The 23,161-nt window shown below is 42.4% G+C and overlaps 1 protein-coding gene across 1 annotated transcript in view; it reads left to right on the top strand.

Annotated features, from left to right (window-relative positions):
- Nucleotides 1–21,634, top strand: part of LOC140725907 (uncharacterized) — a 181,729-nt gene extending 160,095 nt beyond the window's left edge. The window contains exons 6-8 of the mRNA XM_073041842.1: nucleotides 7,491–7,624; nucleotides 19,469–19,639; nucleotides 21,235–21,634. Of these exons, the coding sequence (XP_072897943.1) occupies nucleotides 7,491–7,624; nucleotides 19,469–19,639; nucleotides 21,235–21,363 (434 nt within the window). The 3' untranslated portion in view covers nucleotides 21,364–21,634. The remainder of the gene's footprint in view (nucleotides 1–7,490; nucleotides 7,625–19,468; nucleotides 19,640–21,234) is intronic.
- The last annotated feature ends 1,527 nt before the right edge of the window (nucleotides 21,635–23,161 follow it).

Raw genomic sequence — 23,161 nt, 5'->3', positions numbered from 1 at the left:
CAGGACATGGAACTGGGAACCAGGAGCCTGGGCTTGGACTCTGAGCCAGAGACTGGACAAGGACCCAGAACCTGGGTCTTGACTTGGGCTCAGACCCCAGAACTAGGCAAGGTCATGACAAGGTTACAGGATGAGGAAAGGCAACAGGACTGGACAAGGGAACCACAGCACCAGGCTGGGTAAGGTACTCCTAGGCTGGGCAAGGCACATGGGCAAGAGGAGAACACAAAGCCGTGGCTTGGACAGGACAGGGACCTTGGACATGACTAGGACTGGACAAGACCCCAAAGCCTTGACTTGGTCAAGAAAGAGACAGGAACGCAGAGCCTTGGTTGAGAGTGAGACAGGAACATGGAACACAGAGCCTGGACCCATCCTTGGAAACAGGACATAGGGCCAGGACTTACTACACTGAATGCAGAATACAACAGGACAGTTCCCAACACAAGGTAGCAGCAGACAGCCAGACTTACCTAGCAAAGGCATGGACACAAAAACAGTTCCCAACACTAGGTAGCAGCAAACAGCCCGACCTACCTAGCAAAGGCATGGACACAGAGACAGTTCAAAACAACAAGACAATTCCTTATCTTGCTCCAGTGGTTGAACTTGACAGCAGTGAAGGCGAGGCTCCAGGAGGAAGGTAAAGGGATACAGAGAGGAACAATCCTGCAGCTAGAGGCTGAATCCTGAAGCTATTTATGAAGCCAGCCCAAACAAGAATCAGCTGCCTGAACAGAAACTGGGGAAAACCAGAAAGCGTGGAATACGGAACATGGACCGGGCTGTGAACCGGAATGCAGACTTCATGGACCGGACCATGACAGACGCAGTGCATTGTAATGGTGCACATCACTGCCACTCTCCATGAGGGTGATGTAGTGAGTTTACTTTGTTACAATGTCCTTTTGAAACATGTTCCTCATTTCTACAACCGCTAAGATTCTCTCCACTTCCAAGCTCTATTTCAGATTTGAGATGAGCTGAGTGCACTGCGTCAGTGCAGAACTAAATTAAAACCAGAAAACTGAACTACAAGCAGAAAGGTTTGGAAGTGTGCGCCTGGTCAATCAGCATTTAAATAAGGAAGCGCACGCAGGTCATGATATTTGCAATGTGTACAATCATTAGAATTACTGGACAAAAGAATGCCACTCCACCTTCAATCATTGTTAGCTCCAAACTGAGCAATCCAATCACGGAAACAGAAGCAATGTTATTTACAACCGCTGATGAATAATATCTCACTGACAAGTACCTGAAAGGGGCTGACAAAATTTACAGTTTTAAGGTTTAAAGTGAGAGGGACAAAGTTTAAGGGAGATTTATGAGGCACATTTTTTACGCAGAGAATGGTAGGTGCCCAGAACAGGATGCCAGGGAACGTGTTGGGTGCATATACAACCGCCATGCTCAGCAGTGTTTTGATGATAGTGGAAAGTACTTGATAGATAAGGCAACATGTTGGGAGATCAATAATTAATTACGTAAGCATTATGTCAGTTTCCCTTGCTCAGCTCCAAACTGAATTCAATCAAGTGACTGTAGGCCCACAATTCTTAATTTGCAGCAATTAAAGAGCGGCACCACAGTTCAGCATCTGCAGCAGTCAAAGCTGTAATAATGACAGAACTCGCAGTGCTGACCATCATTGTTGAGTCAGGCTTGCAGCCACTTCAGATGGCTACACGTGCACAGTTAAAGTGGAAACGCAGATGTTCCTGTCGGTGAAATCCTACACCTCCGCAGGGTACACTATCGCAGTTAGTACAGCTGCAATCATTGCAGAATCAATGTTTTCCATGAACTTTAACTTAATTCACCATTTTTAATGCATGTACCGTTGGAAACATTGTTATGTAGAATGGAGTGCATTTGTGTTCAAACTGCATAGAACATAGGACATAGAAACAGAGAACAGTATGGCATAGTGACAGACCCTTTGCCCACCATATCTATGCCAACCATAATGCCAATCTACCTAGTTCCATCTGAATGCACAATGTCTATCAATTCACTGCCTGTTATTTCTCTGCGTAAATGCCTCTTGAAAATTACAATCATATCTGCTTCCATCACTTCCCCTGAGAGCACATTCCAGACACCTGCCACACTTTGTGTTAAAATAAAACTGTACTCTCTAACAATTATATTCTATCAGATTACCAATCAGCCTCCAACATGCCAGAGAAATTAATCCGAGATTATCCAATCTCACTTTATAGCTGATACTCTCCAATCCATTGAACCTCCTCTGTATCCTCTCTAAAACCTCTGCATCCTAACTATAGACAACCAGAACTCTCTAAATCCTATAGTGAGGCAACTAGAACTCTGAAACCTCTACATCCTTCCTATAGAGTTACAACCAGAATTCTCTAAAACCTCTACGTCCTTCCTATAGTGAGGCAACCAGAACTCTGAAACCTCTACTTCCTTTCTATAGAATAACAACCAGAACTCTCTAAAATGTCTATGTCCTTCCTATAGAGAGGCAACCAGAACTCTGAAACCTCTACATCCTCCCTATAGAGTGAAAACCAGAATTCTCTAAAACCTCTATGTCCTTCCTAAAGAGGGTTCTGAAACCAATGCCCTATATGAAGTCTTACTAGAGTTTTATACTGCTGCAAAATTACTATCCAATTTTTGTATTCAATGCCCTGACCAATGAAGGCGAGCATTCCATATACCTTTCTCTACCACCCTATCCATTGCTGTGTCCACTTACAGGGTGCTATTGACTAGCACCCCAAAATCCCTCTGTACGTCAATGCTCCTAAGGGTATTGTCATTATAACATACTTTCCTCTTATATTTAACCTCCTAGTAAGAAACTCCTCACACTTTTCCAGATTAAATTCCATCTATTTTGTCCATCCAAATTTCTATTTATATTAAATAGAGCAGGAGATCACAGAGAGAGTTGGAAACACTTTCTACCTTGTGAGAGTTATGTGTCAGTTTTAAAAAGCGACCAGGGCCTGGTGGGGCTTATCTGCAGAACAGGAGATTGCTTGTTTTAATAGTAACTGAGCAAGGGTCAATAAAAAGAAGTCAGGGGTGAGTGGAGCAGCCATTGTTGGGGTGGCCAGTGTTGGAGTGAGAGGCTTCAGCTCAACAATGAGAACAGGTGGGGGCTAAGAGTGCTGAGTTCTGACCTACAGTATGTGAGTGCAAAGCTCAAGGATTTCAGAGAGAAAGCACAGATAAGAACAGTTAAGTGTTTCTTGGTGTCTGTAATCCTTAGTCCTTAATTGTGTGCAAACAGGATGGTAGGTAATGCTCCTCCTCTAACATGCCGGATTTCAGTCTCCCTGATGACGGTCTCCAGGTTTGTAGAAGAAAACCTGGTATGAGTAGCAGAGGGCTATTTCAAAAACCAGATGAGCTCAACACCTTTTATGATCGCTTTTAAAGGGAGAATAAAACCACAACTATGACGATCACTGCAGCATTCGATGACTCTGTCATCTCTATCTCAGGGCTGTCCTTCAAGAGGGTGAATCCTGGCAAGACAACAGGCCCTAATAGAGTACCTGGTAAGGCTCAGAAAACCTGTGCCAACCAACTGGCAGAGTATTCTAAGACACTTTCAATCTCTCACTGCTATAGTCAGAAATTGTCACCTGCTTCAAAAGGACACCAATTATACCAGTGTCCAAGAAGACAGTGCAAGCTGCCTCAACAACTATTGTCCAGTAGCACTCACATCTACGGTGATGAAATGCTTTGAAAGGTTGGTCATAGCTAGAATCAACATCTGTCTCAGGAAGGACTTGAACCCAATGCAGTTTGCCAGTTGCCACAATAGATTTACAGTAGATGCGATCTCAATGGGTCTCCACGCAGCCTTAGATCACATGGATAATACAAATACTTATCTCAGGAAGCTGTTTATTGACTATAGTTCAGCATTTAACACCATCATTCCCACAGTCATAATTGAAAAGCTACAGAACCTAAGCCTCTGTACCTCCCTCTGCAACTGGATCCTTGACTTCCTAACCAGAAGGCCACAATCTGTGCAGATTGGAAATAACATCTGCACCTCGTTGACAATTAACTCTGGCCCTCTACAGGGATGCTGTAGCCCACTGCTCTACTCTCTCTACACCCAACTGTGTGGCTAGGCACAGCTCAAACAGCATCTGTAAATTTACTGATGATACAACCATTGTTAAAAGAAATTCAGATAGTGAAGAAAGGGTGCACAGGAGTGAGATATATCAGTTAGTTGCTTTTGTCACAGCAACAACCTTGCACAACGTCAGTAAGACCAAAGAGCTGATCATGGACTTCAGGAAGGGTAAGACGAGGGAACACAAACCAATCCTCACAGTGGAGAGAGTGAGCAATTTCAAGTTTCTGGATGTCAATATCTCTGAGGACCTAAGCTGGATGCAAGATATTGATACAGCTAAACAGAAGACAAGGAAGTGGCTATACTTCATTCGGAGTTTGAGGAGCTTTGGTTTATCAGCTAAAACACTCAAAAACTTCTACAAATATACTGTGGAGAGCACTCTGAATGGCTGCATCACAGTCTAGTATAGGCAGGGGACCTCTGCATAAGATTGAAGTAAATTGCAGAAACCTATAAAATTAGTCAACTCTGTCATGGGTACCAGCCTCTGTAGAATCCAAGACATCTTCAAGTTGTGGTGCCTCAGGAAGTTGGTGTTGATCATTAAGGATTCCCAGCACCCAGGACATGCTCTCTTCTCATGGTAACCATCAGGAAAGTGGTACAGAAGCCTAAAGCCACCCACTCAGCGATTCAAAAACAGCTTCTTCCCCTCTGCCATCGGATTTCTAAATGGGCATTGAACCCATGAACACTACCTCACTACATTTTTATTTCTGTTATCTTGCACTACTTATTTTAACTTATCTATTTAATAAGCATATATATACTTAATGTAATTCAGTTTTGTTCTCTGTACTTATTTATCATGCATTTCATTGTACTGCTGCTGTAAAATCAACAAATTTTACCACATATGCTATTCATATTAAATCTGATTCTGATTCTGATTCTGACTACATCTGCAGGGAAGTCACCCAACTTCAGCTCCTGACTGACAAGGTCAAGGAACTGGAGCTGGATCTGGATGGATTCAGGACCATCCAGGAGGCTGAATATCTCATGGCTGAGACCTTTACCGAGGTGATCACACCCAGAGTGCAGGCTTAAGGTTGTAGGTGGGTGAACACCAAGAGAAGTGAGGGGAATAAGCAGTCAGTGCAGAGTTCCCCTGTGGCCATTCCCCTCAGCGATAAATATACCCCTTTGGATACCATCAGAACACAGCAGCAGCAGCCTAGCCAGTGACAGTGTGGTCGGCTCAAACACTTAACAGGGAGAGGTGAAGTCAGGCAGAGCAATCGTGGTAAATGACTCAATAGTTATGGGAACAGACAGGGAATTCTGTGGCAGCAAAAGAGATGCCAGGATGGTGTGGTGCTCCCAGGTGCTTGGGTTCAGAAATGTAGATGGGTGGGTTAGTAAGATTGGTGGTGTTGTGGACAGCATAGAGGACTGTCAAAGAATAGAGTGGGATATAGATCAGTAGTAGATATGAGCAGAGAAATGGCAGGTAGAGGTTAACCTGACCAAGTGTGAAATGTTGCACCTTAACAAATTTCACGACATATGCCGTTGGTATTAAATTTGATTCTGATTCTGATTCTGACTACATCTGCAGAAAGTGCACCCAATTTCAGCCCATTAGGCCAAATGGCATAATTCTGCTCCTATGTCTTATGGTCTAATTCATGATTTTAGAAAAGCTCTGTAGAAATGTTTATAATCCGTTTATTCATAAATGATTTGACAATTAACTTAATCCTTTCTCTGTATCCCAGTTCTTATTTCACCTTCGATAAAGAAAATAAAAAAATCATTATGATCCATGCTTTTGATTTCCTGGTTTTCTATCAAAAAAGTGACATTGCCTGTATGATGACTTCACTATCCCAAGACACAGAGATTTTCTATAAATCACGTCACACTAAAGGGCATTTCTGAATGGGGCAAATAGACATCTCAGAATCTGTTAAATTTTTGTAGGAAAATTTCCTCTCTGTCAATAGTAATTAAGGCCCTTTCACCACTGCCTTCAGATTTCAACCTAACTTTTTTCTATTTTTTCATTTAATTTCTTTAAATTGCATTCAAGCCCTTTTACTAAGAGAAGAAACACAGTTGACCCAAGTATCCTAAGTGGTGCATTGGTGTGATAAAGCTGATTAAATTTTTTCAGCTGATTAAATATCACCCACAAAAGGCCTTGGCAAAATGTTTTCTTCAAGTATCACTTCCAAAATGTTACCATGGAAAAACTCTGGAAGCACTTAGCAGGTCAGTCAACATCTATGGAAAAAAAAGCAATTAACATTTCAGAACGAAGTCCCTCCGTCGGAACTGGGAATGAGAGAAAACATGGAGAATATTTGGTGGGATGTCTGGAGCAAAGGGAATATTTCTGAAAAAAATGACACCAGTGCTGTTTCTAAGACTTACAGAGGTATTAATGTTATAGAATGATTATAAAATATTGAGAGAGCTCGGCGGAAGGAGAGGCCTCTCTAACTAGATGCTCATCTTCCTTCACCTGGAGCCAGAGTGGAAGAGACTCACTCCAGAGTGGGACTCCTCAGTCACTCGAGGAGGTGGTCCTCCATGAGCTGACTTTACTCATGTCCTACACACTGTCTTTCAAGACAGGAGGGTGTCAACCACCATCACCACCTTAAAAAGTTTTATAAGTGGGTGGAACAACAGCATAGAGAGCAGAGCTCCCACCTCACAGATCCAACACCAAGGTTCAGCCCTGAGTTTGAATGCTGTCTGAGTGAAGCTTGCAACATTCTTCCTGTGATTATGTGGGGTTTTCTCCCATGTCCCACTGTATATTGCCCCTAATATGTGAGTAAGTGTTAGATTCTTAGGGACTTTGATGAGAATGTGAAAGAATAAAATATGATGAATGTAGGATCATTGAAAATAGATGTTTGATGGTTAACATGGAACTAGCTAGAGGAGAGGCCTCTCTCTGTGCTGTCTGACTATATAAGTAATGTTCCGGGAACAATATTAACATGGATTTTGAGGAATCTCACTGTCTTGACCTGCCAATGCAAATATTGTACTTATGCTTTTCTCCTTTCATTAGAGCAGCATAGTTCCAAAGCATTGGGCAGCTTAAATGCTGTAATATCAGTCAGCACCAGATATCCACAATTCGCTGGGGCTATACCCCCTCTACCACTGTAGCAGTGTTGAAAGTATGATGGAAACTTATTTTGCGAGTCATACACAATCTCTCTTTTGCTTGTCTGTTATTACTTCACTTAAGATTATCTCTTCACTTAAACATAAGCTGTGAGTTTGCTACAGCACCCATTGGGCTTTGTTGAAAGGGAAGATTTATGAGTGAAAAGGGTTGTAATTTACCTCAAGTGACTCTGTTTTTCCCACTGCTCAGGCTATATTGATGAGGAACAGTTTGTTGCCTGGATATTGAAACTACCACAGGATGATGTGAAGTCAGTTCTGCACTTCTCCATCATACCAGAGGAAGTCATCACAGCAAGTAAAGGCCAGTCACTGAGCTTAACTGTAAGTAACTCGTAACACTTCTTATCATGAATTTTACTCTTACAAACACTCATTGGACAATTTATATAGCACATCATGTTATTTATCAAGACATGAACACACTACAAAGCAATCCTATTTGTATTTTGGGCATTTTATTTTGTAGTTAATTCTCCTGATTGTGAAATTGAGAACAATAATATTATTTCCAGTTTTTTTTTGTTTCTTTGGCAACAGCTGTGCAATTCAGGGTGCCTGTAGCTTTAAATGACACTGGGAGAGTTCACAGGAAACTGGCAGCAATTATTTTGAGGCTTCAAGATAGTACTGGGGATGTAAGAGCTGCTGGTAGTGTTGTGCTTTGGAGGAGATTTTACTCCGAGGCCCCATCTTCCCTTGCAGGGGGCTTCTCCCAGATTAATGGAGATGTCACTCATATCGTGGCCAATCTTTCTCTCAGTAGTGTAGATTATCCACTTATACCCTTACTGCCTTCTGTGGGGTCATGCTGCAGTGCTTCAAGAAGGGGGGGCTCACCACCATTTGAGGGAAGACAATGAACATTGAGTTTACCAGCCACAACCACATCCCAAAGTGCAGCGCTTCTTTGGGTTACATTCCTGAGAACTGTCTGTAAGCTGAATTTTCCAGAGGTCAGAAATAAATAGTTTTCCCCAAGACTGTCATGTGATTTTTTTTGGTCCTGTCAGTGCCTTGGGACTGACTTGCAAAGGGTAGACTGGATAAGGTCAGTGTGATGTAGAGGTGTTGGATGGGCTGTATGTCTCTTGAAGAGAAAAACTGGGTCCGCCACAATAGCAGGTGTTTTATTAAGTGCTCCCAATTTTTCACACAAAGTCCCAAAATATGAAAATATATGTACAATGAGGAACAATATGATATATTGTATATTTACACAGATATACAATATAATACTTATACAGATCAACTGATATTCAACTCCTTTATCACAAGCACCTACCACAAATAGCTTTACTGAGACGTGCCCAGAACCGCCAAACCAGAAACAAATGAGCAGTCAAACAGAGTAATGGAGCATTCAACAAACAACAAGCATAAAACAAATAAACATTTATGTATTGATAACCTTGGCTGTTAGTCCCTGTATGTGTCCGTGTGTGTTACTTTGAGCTTGTAAAATCATTGCAGTGCTGCCCAAGGCCAGTGTCAGAGCTCTCTGTCACAGTCAGTGTAGGTGCTGAGACTTGCTACCAATGGGTGACGTGGGACAAACGGATCGCTGGTGGAGTGAGTGGAGGGGCTGATCTGATAATCGCTGAGAAAACAAACGGCTGTTAAATAAAGGAAATGTCCACTCGCAAGAAGTGTCTCAGTACTTGTAGTGCTTGTTTTTTTTAAACCTGAAATAGAGTTTGGAGAAGGGATTGGCTTTTTCTCAGGGTCTCTGCATTGATTCCTGGTTAAGAGGTTCAAGGACTGTACTTGAGAGCAAAGTCTGGGAGAATTTATGTAAATTTGATGCTCCAGATAAAGTCAAGTCTTCCATAGTTCTGAGGCTCCCTGTAGATAGAAATAAGTACATGCTTGCTGGATTTGATTTATTTGAGCTGGATGGCCAGTTTGGAACACCAAAGAGGAAACCAACCAGAACCCCACATTCACGACTCTCTTGCCATTTTGAGATTACAGTCAAATGCTAAAGCTGCAAGATTGCAAATCAATTTGGATGAGAATTAAATGCCATCTTAGTTGTGAAGTTTCTTCAGACTCGTTCCACAAGATTATACAACTTCTATGCCTTGCCTAACATGGTGAGCATTCTTTTAAGATTAAAAAAAATGATTGACACTTCCTTAAAAACCATTTTTAACACACTGTGTTATATTGGCTAGTAACTAATAGCTAGATTAGCTACCAACCAATCTGCTGCAGTATAATTACGTGCCATTACAAATGAATAGTGGTGATGCTGAGCTTTGAAAACTGCATGTGATACTTAGATCCTGAGATCCTGATGCAGGGTTTCGGCCCCAAACATCAATAATTCCTTCCTGCTCAATCCCTGAATTCCTCGAGTAGATTATTTGTTGCTCCAGATTCTAACATCTGCACTCTCTAATGTAGGAATTTCAACAGACTTCTACAGTCTTGGATACCACACACCTTGCCCCAACTAACACCAACTCCCTCTGCCTCAACAATCCACATTTACTATGTGGCAGGCAGTGAAAGCCCACTTCCTCTATATCATCCTGCAGGCTGAGAAAGACTGAGAGAGACAGAGAGATAGAGAAGAGGGAGAGTGGTGGGGCACAATGGTGAGAAAAGAAACAACAGAAATTACAGAAATGATAGATAGATAGATAGATAGATACTTTATTCATCCCCATGGGGAAATTCAACTTTTTTTCCAATGTCCCATACACTTGTTGTAGCAAAACTAATTACATACAATACTTAACTCAGTAAAAAATATGATATGCATCTAAATCACTATCTCAAAAAGCATTAATAATAGCTTTTAAAAAGTTCTTAAGTCCTGGCGGTAGAATTGTAAAGCCTAATGGCATTGGGGAGTATTGACCTCTTCATCCTGTCTGAGGAGCATTGTATCGATAGTAACCTGTCGCTGAAACTGCTTCTCTGTCTCTGGATGGTGCTATGTAGAGGATGTTCAGAGTTATCCATAATTGACCGTAGCCTACTCAGCGCCCTTCGCTCAGCTACCAATGTTAAACTCTCCAGTACTTTGCCCACGACAGAGCCCGCCTTCCTTACCAGCTTATTAAGACGTGAGGCGTCCCTCTTCTTAATGCTTCCTCCCCAACACGCCACCACAAAGAAGAGGGCGCTCTCCACAACTGACCTATAGAACATCTTCAGCATCTCACTACAGACATTGAATGACGCCAACCTTCTTAGGAAGTACAGTCGACTCTGTGCCTTCCTGCACAAGGCATCTGTGTTGGCAGTCCAGTCTAGCTTCTCGTCTAACTGTACTCCCAGATACTTGTAGGTCTTAACCTGCTCCACACATTCTCCATTAATGATCACTGGCTCCATATGAGGCCTAGATCTCCTAAAGTCCACCACCATCTCCTTGGTCTTGGTGATATTGAGATGCAGGTAGTTTGAGTTGCACCATATCACAAAGTCCTGTATCAGTTTCCTATACTCCTCCTCCTGTAATGAAGTCCAAACCTCTCTTGGCATGAGGTCTTGATCAGGCATTTGGACTCAGTTCCTTTGACTGTGGAGAATGGAGTGGTTAAATTAATATGAGCATGCCTTGGGCTAGGCCAGCTTGAAATACACTGAGCTAAATACTTGGTGCATGTCACTTTTTAAAGAAACTTTCCAAGCACTGTGATCATTACATTAAGAATGATGTAATAAATTTGATGATAATAGATGACCCATCAGTGATGAATTTCGTTGTCTTTTATCATCAGTCATCTCTCCTGGTTATATTTCTAGCCACTTTTTCCTTTTTCTCCGGAATTATTTCCTTTTGCAATACATTATCTGCTTCACTCTGGCACAGGTTCGCTGCTTAGTTTAACCCAGTAGGATGAATCTGGAAGATCTAAGAGAGTGCTGGACAGGGCCAATTTACTTAGCTGCTGTATCAAAGCCATGTGTACTGATAAACATTGGCAGGCAAGGTGTGATTGTAGACCCCAGTCCTCAAGGGGAAGTGCAGCATAAGGTAGCTAAAAGATGTTCAAATGTGTGAACACCTGACTGGCCAAAGTCAGATCCATCTTCAAAAGCACACTTTTTATTGTGTGCTCTAATTTTAGTGGAACATCAATAAGCGAACTGGAAGTCAAAGTTAAGTTTATTGTCATATGCACAAGTAAATACATATGTGCATAGGCGCCATGAAAACTTATCTGCAGCAGTATCACAGGTCCATAACATCAGATAAGCGGCATTCACAAGAAATCATGCATTAAATAATAATAAGAAGTACTTTATTGATCCCAAGTGGGGAAATTCTTTTGGTACAGCAGCAACATTTAAAAACACACTTAGCAGTGTACAGAATTAACTGATAATAAAGTATAGAATAATAATATACACAATGTGCAATAATAATGTATGAAATAATAAAACAGATACTATTGTACTATGATGTGTGTTCATGTTGCGCAGAGATGAACTTACTGCATTTGGTAGGAAAGATTTTCTGTAATGATCCTTGTAACAGCGGAGCTGAATGAGTCTGTTCAAAAGGATGTTCTGCCGCTTATTCAGTAGGTCAAGGAGAGGATATGCCAGATTGTCTATAATGGATAACATAGATTATACACAATTTTACAAGAAAGAACATGATTAGAAGAATAAAAACACTTATTCAGTGCAAAGTGATCAAAGTGGCCATAGTATTGCTAAACTGTAGTGATTAGGGTTTTGATGGTTGGTTCAAGGACCGAATGGTTGAAGGAAACTAGCAGTTCTCAAACCTGGTGCTGTGGGACTTCAGGCTTCAGGCCCTCCTGCTTGATGGTGGCTTCAATAAGGTGGCATGGCCTGAGTGATGAGGATCTTTGATGAACGCTGTTGACCTCTTGAGTCAGTGCCTTCACATAAATGCTACCGATAATGGAGAGGGATGCGCCCATGATGTTCTGGATCATATTTTCTTCATTCATATTTCAGCTAAGGCTGGCATTTTTTAACCAATTTCTAATAACCTTTTTAAATCACTGCAATGCTTCTGGTGAAGTACTTCCACAATGGTCTTTGGTAGGGTTTGAACCTGGCAACAGTGAAGGAAAGGACACTAAAATGCTTCCAGGACAGGATGATGTGACTTGGACATGAACATGTAAGCATGACTCCATTTATATCCTTCCTTTGTCCTTGCTGATGGCAAACGTAATATTGAGGACGCCTAGAGAACCAACTGCTGCACATCTTGTACATGTATTTATATGTGTACGCCGCTTCCACTGTGTGCCAGTAGTGGAGGGAATTAATGTTCAGGCCATTGGATAAGGTGGCAGTCAAGGAAAATGATTTGCCTGGATGTTATCAAACTTCCGTAGTATTGTTGGAGCTGCATTCTTAAGGGAAATGGAAAGTACCCTAACGTTATCACAAAAGATTCTTCAGATGTGCAACATCTTTGAAGAGCTATAAAAAGCCGACATTTGGGGCGAAGACCCCTCATCAGGACAGGGCCTCTTCAGGTCCAGATAAAGGGCCTCGGCCCAAAACATCAGCTCTTTATTCCTCTCTCCATAGTTGCTACCTGACCTGCTGGGTTCCTGCAGCATTTTGTGTATATTCTAACATTCTCCATTCAACAATCTCTGTGGGGTTTTTTTTGGCTGAAAGGTTCTGTGGTGTCAAGAAGTGAGGCTCTTGTAGGTTTCCTCACTTCTGATTTCTTTGTTGAAGACATATTGGTTTTGTGGCTGATCCACCTGAGTTTCTGTACTGTGGTAACCCTGAGATGTGACTTCTCACTTATCATCCTTGTCTATATGCTGAATGTATCAAATCTCATGCACAGAGGGTGTGTTTTCTTTTGAGTAGTGGCAAATGGAATTGAATACTGTGCAATCATCAGTGAACATGCCCATTTCTAACCTTATGATGGAAAGATGGTTACTGAAGATGTCCGAGCCCTAAGTAACTACTCCACTGATATACTGGGACTGAGAAGAAAGACCTCCAGCAGCCATAATTACCTTCCTTTGTGCTTCATGTGAGTCCAACCTTCAGAGAAGTTTTCATTTGATGACTGTTGATTCATTTTATCAGATGTCCTTGGCATCTCATGCAGTCAAGCACCACCTGATGTCACTATGCTTGGACCAAGGCTGTGTTGTGGTTTTAGAAAAACCCAAAATGGACATTGGTGAGGCAGTTGTTGACAATATTTGTCTCTTGAATGTACTGTTAACAGCATCACCCATGAATCTGCTGATGACTGAGAACAGACTGACTTGACAGTAATTATGCAAATTAGATTTGTCTTGCTTTTCATGGACAAAACATACCCGGGCAACTTCATACATTCTAATGCTGTGGCCACTGTTGTAACTGTTCCAGTACAGTTTGACCAAAGGCATGGCAGGCTCCAAATGTTCAAAGGTTCCTTTTGTCATCGAAGTATGTATGCAGAATACGACTCTGAGATTCATCGTCTCCAGATACGCATCAAATACAGAAAAACCATGAAAGTCATTGAAAGAAAAGACATCAAACCCCCCCTCCCCACACACGAAAAAGAAGCAGGAAAAGAACTCATAACCTCCAAAATCCCCCAACCCCTCCCTCGCCCACAAAAGTAACATATTGCCCCACCTGCCAATCAGCAACAAGAAAGTAAACACAGAAAAACTGAAGGAGGCCAATATATACTACAGTCCACACAAATAATCACATACGTTCATATGTATATGTTCATGACTACAACGGGGATGTTGTCTGATCTCATGGCCTTTTCTGCATCTAATGCCATCAGCTATTTCCTAGAGTCAGAAACAGAACAGATCATGAATAGAAGTATGGAGGCCTGCATGGACTAGGTGTACCGAAGGTCCCATCCCTATGCTGTAATGCTCTGTGGCTCTAATTTGCTGTTGACTGGCTTATGAGATTGAGAGGATCTCAGATCAGCCTCTCAACTCTTCTGGATCAAGATGATTGCATGTGCTCCAGCATCATTATTGTCACTCAGATGTGGGACACCAACTTAACTGAGGAGCAGCATGTCTCCAGTTAACTATTTAATTGTCTATCATCATTCACGACAAGGAGAGGTGGGATAACTGACTTTTGATCTGATGTTTTGGTTATGGAGTCACTTAGTTCTGTCTATTGCACACTGTATTTTGCTGTTTAGTACACACATGTTTGTTATTTCAAAGCTTCATTAGCTTAGCACTTCATACGTAGACCTATCTATTCTGTCTGAGGTGCAACAGACACATCCCAATTCAAGGATTCCATCCCATTTAACACAATGATAGTGTCATGCAACAGAATAGAGGGTGGCACCAATGTGAGGACCTCGTTCCTAAAAAAGACTGGTTCATTGATGCATCTACCAGTGTGACAAAGCACAGATTCATCTGCCACAGATAGTCTGGTGGGGGCATATTCATATCTGTTAATCCCTGCTGTCGGTTGACTCACAACCTGTAGCAGGTCCATTCTGACCACTGTGATCCTCAGGAGTCAGCCAGATTAGTCAGTTGGTACTACCAAGCCACTCTTGGTGAAGAACCGACGTTGGAGCCCTCCAAGTTGTGTACACCTCATACCCTTGCTATACCCAGTGCTTCTTCCAAGTGTTGCTCAATGTGGAGGAGCACTAGTTCATTAGCTGAAGGAAGACAGTTAGAACATAGAACACCTACAGCACAATACAGGCCCTTCGGCCCACAAAGTTATGCCAAACATGTCCTTACCTTAGAAATTACCTAGGGTTACCCATAGCCCTCTATTTTTCTAAGCTCCACGTACCTATCCAGGAGTCTCTTAAAAGACCCTATCCCATCCGCTTCCAACACCATCAATGGCAGCCCATTCCATGCACACACCACTCTCTGCATAAAAACTTACCCCTGACATCTCCTCTATTCCTACTTCCAGGCACCTTAAAACTGTGCCTCTTGTGCTAGCGATTTCAGCCCTGGAAAAAAAAGCCTCTGACTATCCACACAATCAATGCCTCTCTTCACCTTATACACCTCTATCAGGTCACCTCTCATCCTCCGTCACTCTGTCGAGCATGCTGAGCGAGCAAGGGGACAGCAGATGCTGCGTATGAGAAAATGGCGGCGCGAAGGCAGCTTGCACGGCCACTCCAGAAATGAATATCTGTTATCTGTAAGTAGGGGCCGTGCACAATCCTGATTTGATGGGGACGGATGTGAGAAGCACGGAGGAACATCTGGTGAAACTTCTGACATGCCTGTTTCACTGCCGCTGCTACTGTGCGATCGAGAAATCTCCGGAGAGGAAGGCCCCGAATCCTTGGCTTTGCCTTTTGCTTGGCGGCCAGGGCTGAGGTTGAAGCACTCGGCAGAGATGGTGCTCGGTGCTCGGTGTCAGAGGGCTGGTAGGGGGCTCAAAGTTTTTCAGACAGACTCAGAGTTGGCTGTGGTCGGATGCTTCCAGAGGCTGCATCGGGAAGCTTTGCAGCGCTGGAGGTTCATGGCAGGAAGAGTTTTTCTTCTTTCTACCATCTACGTGAGATGATGGGCTATCGAGGACTTTGAGACTTTCTTTTACTGTGTCCATGGTCTGCCCTTATCAAATTATGGCATTGCTTTGCACTGTTGTAACCATATGTTATAATTATGTGGTTTTTGTAAGTTAGTCTTGGTCTGTCTTGTTTTTTGTGATATCATACTGGAGGAACATTGTATCATTTCTTAATGCATGCATTACTAAATGACAGTAAATGAGGACTGAGTGTCCTCACGATTTAATCTAATCTAATCTAATCTAATCCAAGGAGAAAAGGCCGAGTTCACTCAACCTATTCTCATAAGGCATGCTCCCCAATCCAGGCAACATCCTTGTAAATCTCCTCTGCACCCTTTCTATGGTTTCCACATCCTTCCTGTAGTGAGGCAACCAGAACTGAGCACAGTACTCCAAGTGGGGTCTGACCAGGGTCCTAAGTAGTTGCAACATTACCTCTCAGCTCCTAAATTCAATTCCATGATTAATGAAGGCCAATGAACTGGTTACCTTCTTAACCACAGAGTCAACCTGCGCAACAGCTTTGAGTGTCCTATGGACTCGGACCCCATGATCGCTCTGATCCTCCACACTGCCAAGAGTCTTACCATTAATACTATATTCTGCCATCATATTTGACCTACCAAAATGAGCCACCTCACACTTACCTGGGTCAAACTCCATCTGCCACTTCTGAGCCCAGTTTTGCATTCAATCAATGTCCCACTGTAACCTCTGACAGCCCTCCACACTATCCACAGCACCCCCAACCTCTGTGTCATCAACAAATTTCTTAACCCATCCCTCCACTTCCTCATCCAAGTCATTTATAAAAATCATGAAGAGACAGATCCCTGAGGCACACCACTGGTCACTGACCTCTGTGCAGAATATGACCCGTCTACAACCACTTTTTGCTTTCTGTGGGCAAGCCAATTCTGGATCCACAAAGCAATGTCCCCTTGGATCCTATGCCTCCTTACTTTCTCAATAAGCCTTGCTTGGGGAACCTTATCAAAGGCCTGGCTGAAATCCATATACACTACATCTACTGCTCAACCTTCATCAATGTGTTTAGTCGCATCTTCAAAAATTCAATCAAGCTCATAAGGCACGACCTGCCTTTCACAAAGCCATGCTGACTATTCCTAATCATATTATGCCTCTCCAAATGTTCATAAATCCTGACTCTCAGGATCTTCTCCATCAACTTACCAACCACTGAAGTAAGACTCACTGGTCTATGATTTCCTGGGCTATCTCTACTCTACTCCTTTTCTTCCCTCCAATCCTCCGGAACCTCTCCCATCCCCACTAATGATGCAAAGATTATCGCCAGAGTCTCAGCAATCTCCTCCCTCGCCTCCCACGGTAGCCCGGGGTATATCTCGTCCAGTTCCGGTGACTTATCCAACTTGATGCTTTCCAAAAGCTCCAGCACATCCTCCTCCTTAATATCTACGTGCTCAAGCTCTTCAGTCCTTTGTAAGTCATCAGACAATGGCCAAGATCCTTTTCCATATTGAATACAGTTGATGGTAATCAGGAGGAAGATTCCATACCCCCATTTGACCTGATACCATGAGATTTCCCAAGGCCCATCCCCTCTGGTGGTGCACAGATTCACTGATGACAGAATCTGACATGCTGTTTGTAAGGGCAGTTTTTGTGGCCACGTCATCTATGTGAGAGCTCTCCTTGTTTATGCACCCCGCCTGCCAATGACTTTACAGGTTCCGCTGGACTAACAACCACGTTGCCACATCTGAACCTGGTGTCTGGAATGTGATGATACTACATGTACCCATTTGAGAACACTAAACTTAAGAATTTAAACCCTATCTCGTATAAATCTCTACACATCTTTTCACTTTAAAAAAAATTTGCTGTAGGTTAATTTACTTAACTACTTATTCTCTTCCTGGAGGGGTAGATGTCCGTAATCACTGTTTCAAATGTTGGGTCCTCCCACCATCCCCAACCCCAACCCTCCTACCTTGGTTGCAAATATCTCTAACCAAACAGGAGATACTTCCAGCTAACAAAGCAGATTAAACAGTTTATTTTTACGTGAAGCACGTTTAATTCTGAACAGTAATTCTTGATGGAGATTTATAACTTATGAAGGATTTTCAAAACACAAGTATAAATCTTACAGACTAGAAAAACATACCAATGGAGTGATAGATAAACAAGTCATTCCTCGGAAAAACCAAAACTGTGGAATGGATTTTGTTCTTTCTCTCTGTCACTGTTGCCTACCCCGACTGCCATCTAACATTTACACTGCCTTTCTACTAGTTGACATCGTCTATATGTAACGTTTTTCAACTACTTTTGTCAGGTCATGTAGATGGAGTAACACACACAGAATGCTAGAGGAACTCAGCAAATCAAGCAGCATCAATGGAGAGAAATAAAGAGTCAATGTTTCAGGCCAAGACCCTTCATTAGGTAGATGGAGCACTTAATTAGGCCAAGGTGGACCCTTCTAACTTTCTTAGTCCAATTTGGCCAGTGTGGACCCTATTCTTTCTTTTAATTTAAGTCATGAGTGTGAGCAGAGTGTACTGATTAGTGGTTTAATGTAATGAACAACAGGCATCTTGAACCTGGGACAGTTTCTGCTACAGTGCTGAGATTAGCAATAGGTTTTTTGGGCCTGGAAAGTGGATCTCCTTCACAAGATCAACATTGACTGGTTTGTCAATTTTTATTGCTCGGATGTGGCAGTTAAAATACTGAGCCACTTTGGAGAGCAGTTCAGAGTCAATTACTTTTCAGTGAAAGTAGGGATACCAAAGAATTCATCAGCAGTGGAACTGGAACACCAACCCAAGTCGCACCTACCATTCTCTATCTGCCTGCCATGGTAGGTGCTGGTTTGTCAAGATCTCTGGGCTCTGAATCAGCAAGTCACCAGAGGCTTGATCAAGTAACCTTTAACTGGGCTGCCACAGGAGTGTTGTGTTTTCTTTAAGGATAAGTTGGGTATTTACCTGTCTTCCTAGGTGGACCTAATAGAGCTGAGCAATTCTATCAGTGCCCTGGTCAAAGTAACCCCTCAACAACCACATCGAACTGGACCTTTTATCAAACTGCTGGGAACAACTTGCTGGCTCTGTTTGCCTCTTTTGGATTACGAGGTGTAAATTCATCCTCAGAGAACTCAATGGAAACAAATGTTGTATGTGGTGTGCAATGTTCACCTGGCACTGTAATGTACAGTTTACATTTACTTTGTGTGGTATTCAGTGGATACGCTTGTATGACTACTTATATTGGCAAATAAACTGAAGAAAATAGAGTACCTTTATTGAAGAAGATCATTTTGTATGTCTGGATGCAACAATATATTGAAAGTCATGGAGTCGCATGAGGCTGCAGCAACAAACAACCTGATGCAAGAACTCAGGGGCTCCAGCTGTATTGGTGGAAGAAAAGGAACAATTGCGATTTTGGGTCAAAACTCTGCATTAGGAACCTCCTACAGATATTGCTTGGTCCGTTTTGCTCGTGCGTAGCTTTTCATTGATTCTATTGTATTTTTGTTCTAGTGCGAATGCTTGCAAAAAAATGAATCTCATGGTAGTACATGGAACTTTCAGCAGAATGAGAATGGATTATGAATATGCGGGTCAGTAATGAACTCCACGTCCTTGTTTGCATTAGAATGTTGAAACTTTGGACAAGACCCCAGCCGTGACAGACAACCAGCTTCTGCAGATTGCCAGCGAGATGTCAGTTCGAAAGAGAGACTGGAGGCTTCTGGCCAATAATCTGGGATTTCTAGAGCAGGAGAGCTGTGCCTTTGAAGTCCAACATTCAGAAGTCAATCAGCAGGTAACAGAGGGAAGTTGTAGAGCCAAAGACTTCTTCTGAATAATTCAGATATTTAACACATTTTGGTACTTGATATTACATCAATTATTTTCAAGCATAATTTTTGAAATTTTTTTTAAATTTCCAGTCACTTCAAAGACTGATAAAAGTTGAGTTTATAGTCATAGGCAAAATACAGTGAGGTACAGCAGGTTCATGGGCACACAGGTTCAAACAACACACAGGACATAACTTACACATAAATTGTATATAAATTATTCAAGACAGTGAAAAAATGACTGTGCAATAAGACTGTGAAACAAGGCATTGGTGCAAAACATACGTATTTAATGACAAGTCCACAGTAGTGTGAGACGGGGTCATTGTATTCCATTACTGTGGGTAGGATTAGGGTTACAAATATAAAATGCTGGGGGAACTCAGCAGATCAGGCAGCATCTACGGAGACCCTTCATCAGGACTGGAAAAGAAGAGGGAAATAAGAAGGTGGGGGGAGAGGAAGGAATACAAGCCAGAAGGTGATAGATGAAACCAGGAGGCTGGGCAAAGAAGGATTTAGATAGGAAAGAAGAGTGAAAAATACACAGAACGGGAAAGAGGAGGGACACCAGGGAGAGGTGATAGACAGATGAGGAGAAGAGGAAAGGTGAGAGGGGATAAAAGAAGAGAAAAAGGGGAGGAGGAGGTGTACTGGAAGTTGAAATTGATATTCACACCATCAGGTTGGAGGCTACTCAGACAGATTATGTGGTGTTGCTCCTCTAACATTGAGGTGGTAGAGGAGACCATGGACCGACATGTCAGAATGGGAATTGGGATTGGAATTTAAATGGTTATTCATTTCCATGGATGCTGCATGACCTGCTGAGTTCCTCCAGCATTTATGTTTGTTGCAGAACCTCTTGGATTTAGGATTAGCATAATTCAGGTTGGTTCAAGATAGCTGCAGGAAAGTAGCTGTTGTTAAACCTGGTGATGCAGAACTTCAGGCTTGTGAACTTCCTGCCTGATGGTAGCAATGATGCTGCATGACCTGGTTGGAGGGGACCCTTGGAAGTAGATACCACTTTCTTGAGGTATCATGTTGATGCTTTCAATGGTATGGAGGGCTGTGTCTCTACTCATTGCAGCCTCTAGTGCTTTGAAATTGCTGTACCAGGTTAAAATGCATTCAGAAAATTAGGAATGTCATGAGCACATCCCCAATAAGATGCTCATTTACTCATGAAAGAATTTGGAACCTACTGCAAAATGGTGGGGCTGTAATAAGTGACCATAGTTGGAAAACCAGATACTTCATTATGAGTGAGGACCTGGTAAATGTTCCACGTTCTATAGCAAACTGTGGAATTCCTATTGTTCCTAATTTTAAATGTGGCAAAACATTGCTGTCATTGTCCTGTTTGCCTCAACCGAACTCATAACCACTTCTCAGGCTGATCATTTATCTTAGCAGGTTCATACTCCTGGCATTCTGTTCGTCACAGTACGACAAGAGCCAGGGTGGAGAGGGGAAGAAGTGGGCAGCTTAATCAGGAACGCCTTTCAGTGAGATGGAACTTTCTTACATAAGAGACCAATTTTGCTGTTTTCAGATCTTGGAGATGTTGCAGGCGTGGCTAAAGAGAACAGAACCGCTGACTTCAGTCTCCGTGTTGCAACGTGCCTTGTGGGAGAGTGGCAACTCAGACATAAGGAATGAGGTATTCCAGCTCAGTTTCTGAAACCACCCGATCAGCAGACTGGCTTCAAGAGCTGCGATGCCAATTGAGACAGACTAACCAGCTAAATTCCATTGAGAGATGGTGCGAAAATGCAATATCTATATATGCCGATGTCAAAACATGCCTTCATTCACTGGAGAAGTTTTAATTACAGACTAGGGTTTTAAAAATTCTGAAACCTTTAGAGAATGAATAAATAATTAAGGGAAAGGAAGCAACTCAATGAATAAATGTGAAATTTGCAATTTTGATTAAAGGAGGAATTACTGTGAGAGAGAAAACATTTCACCAAAATAAAATTTTTATTAAAGCATTCTGCATGATTCATTTGTAGTTGTTATGGGTTTTCTTCCTCAATTCAAATTTTTTTTTTCAAAGGCATCACTTCTAACCTTAACACGAGTAACACTGAAACACTGGAACAGTTGAAAAGTCCTAAAATAAATGAGTAAGGATGTGGAGTTTGAGGTTGAAGCGAAGTAGCTTCTCCGGAACCTGATGGTGCGAGACCTCAGGTTTCTAAACCTCCTGCTCGATGGTAACTGCAAGAAGATGGCATGGACTGAATGGTGTGGATCGTTGGCTTTAGGTGTGGCCTTGAGGCAGCGCTTCATATAGATACTACCAATGGTGGGGAGGGAGGCCGAGTCCACTACTCTCTGCATCTTCTTACGTTTGCGCGCATTCAAATTGCTACACCAGACCATGACGCTACCAGTCAGGATACCTCCAACAGTAGAAATTTGTTAGCGTGTTCAGTGACAATGCTAAAACTCTGAACCCTCCAAGGAAGTGAAGATGCTGTCACACCCTCCTTGTGATTGCATCTATATGTCGGGCCCAGGGAAGGCCATCTGATATGTTAATGAGCAAGAACTTAAAGCTGCTGACCCTCTCCACCACCAATCCATCAATGTAGATCAGTGAATTTCACCCTCCTTCCCCTTCTTGAAGACAATAGTCAGTTCTTTAGTTTAATTGATGTTGAGCAAGAGGTTTTTGTTGCCGTCCATCTCAACCAGATGTGCTATCTGACTTCTGTCTGCTGACTTCATCACCACCAAGAACATGGTGTCATCGATTCATTTGTATATATGGTTATGGCTAAGCTGAAGGCAGGTAAATGTTTAGGAATCTACGCATCTCAATTCAAATGGAAATCCTTAGAGAACATCTCTCATTAAACTTCAAAGCTTGCCCTGCCTTTGACCAATATCAACTTACAAAAAGTCAGAACACTTTCACATAACTTGCCATCCTCCGTTATTTAAAATATTAAGTTGTATGAGTTTTATGCTCCTCAGACTCTGGTTTTCCAGGTCAATATTGGCTTTAAAATTGCAATTTGGGATAAATAGGTTGATAAGCAACAGGACTGTGGGTCATTCAGGGGGCTACACACTGAGACTAAGGGAAATGAGCCAGAGATTGGTGAGCTGACAAAGAAACTGAACCTTAGGATAAGGAGATCAGAAAACAGCAGAGACACAATAGGGAGATGAGTCGGTGTCCCACTCGACTCATTCCCTCCGGCCTCCACCCAAGCCGTCACCCAAACTGCACCACATCCGTTGTGGGAGGCCTAGGACTCTGGAGCTACATCAAGATACATAAATACTTTCTTTAGGGGCAATAGAGTCATGTTGCGGTTAGCACGATGCTATTACAGCTTGGGGCAGTGGAGGTCAGTGTTCAATTCCTGTGCCAACTGTAAAGAGTTTGAAAGTCCTCCCAGTGACCACATGAGTTTCCTCTGGGTGCTCCGGTTTCCTCCCACAATTCAAAGACATACCAGTTA

This window comes from Hemitrygon akajei, chromosome 4 (assembly GCF_048418815.1).
Source record: "Hemitrygon akajei chromosome 4, sHemAka1.3, whole genome shotgun sequence".
Classification (NCBI taxonomy): Eukaryota; Metazoa; Chordata; class Chondrichthyes; order Myliobatiformes; family Dasyatidae; genus Hemitrygon; species Hemitrygon akajei.
Note: the sequence above shows the minus strand (reverse complement) of the source record. Positions and strands in the feature narration are given on the sequence as shown.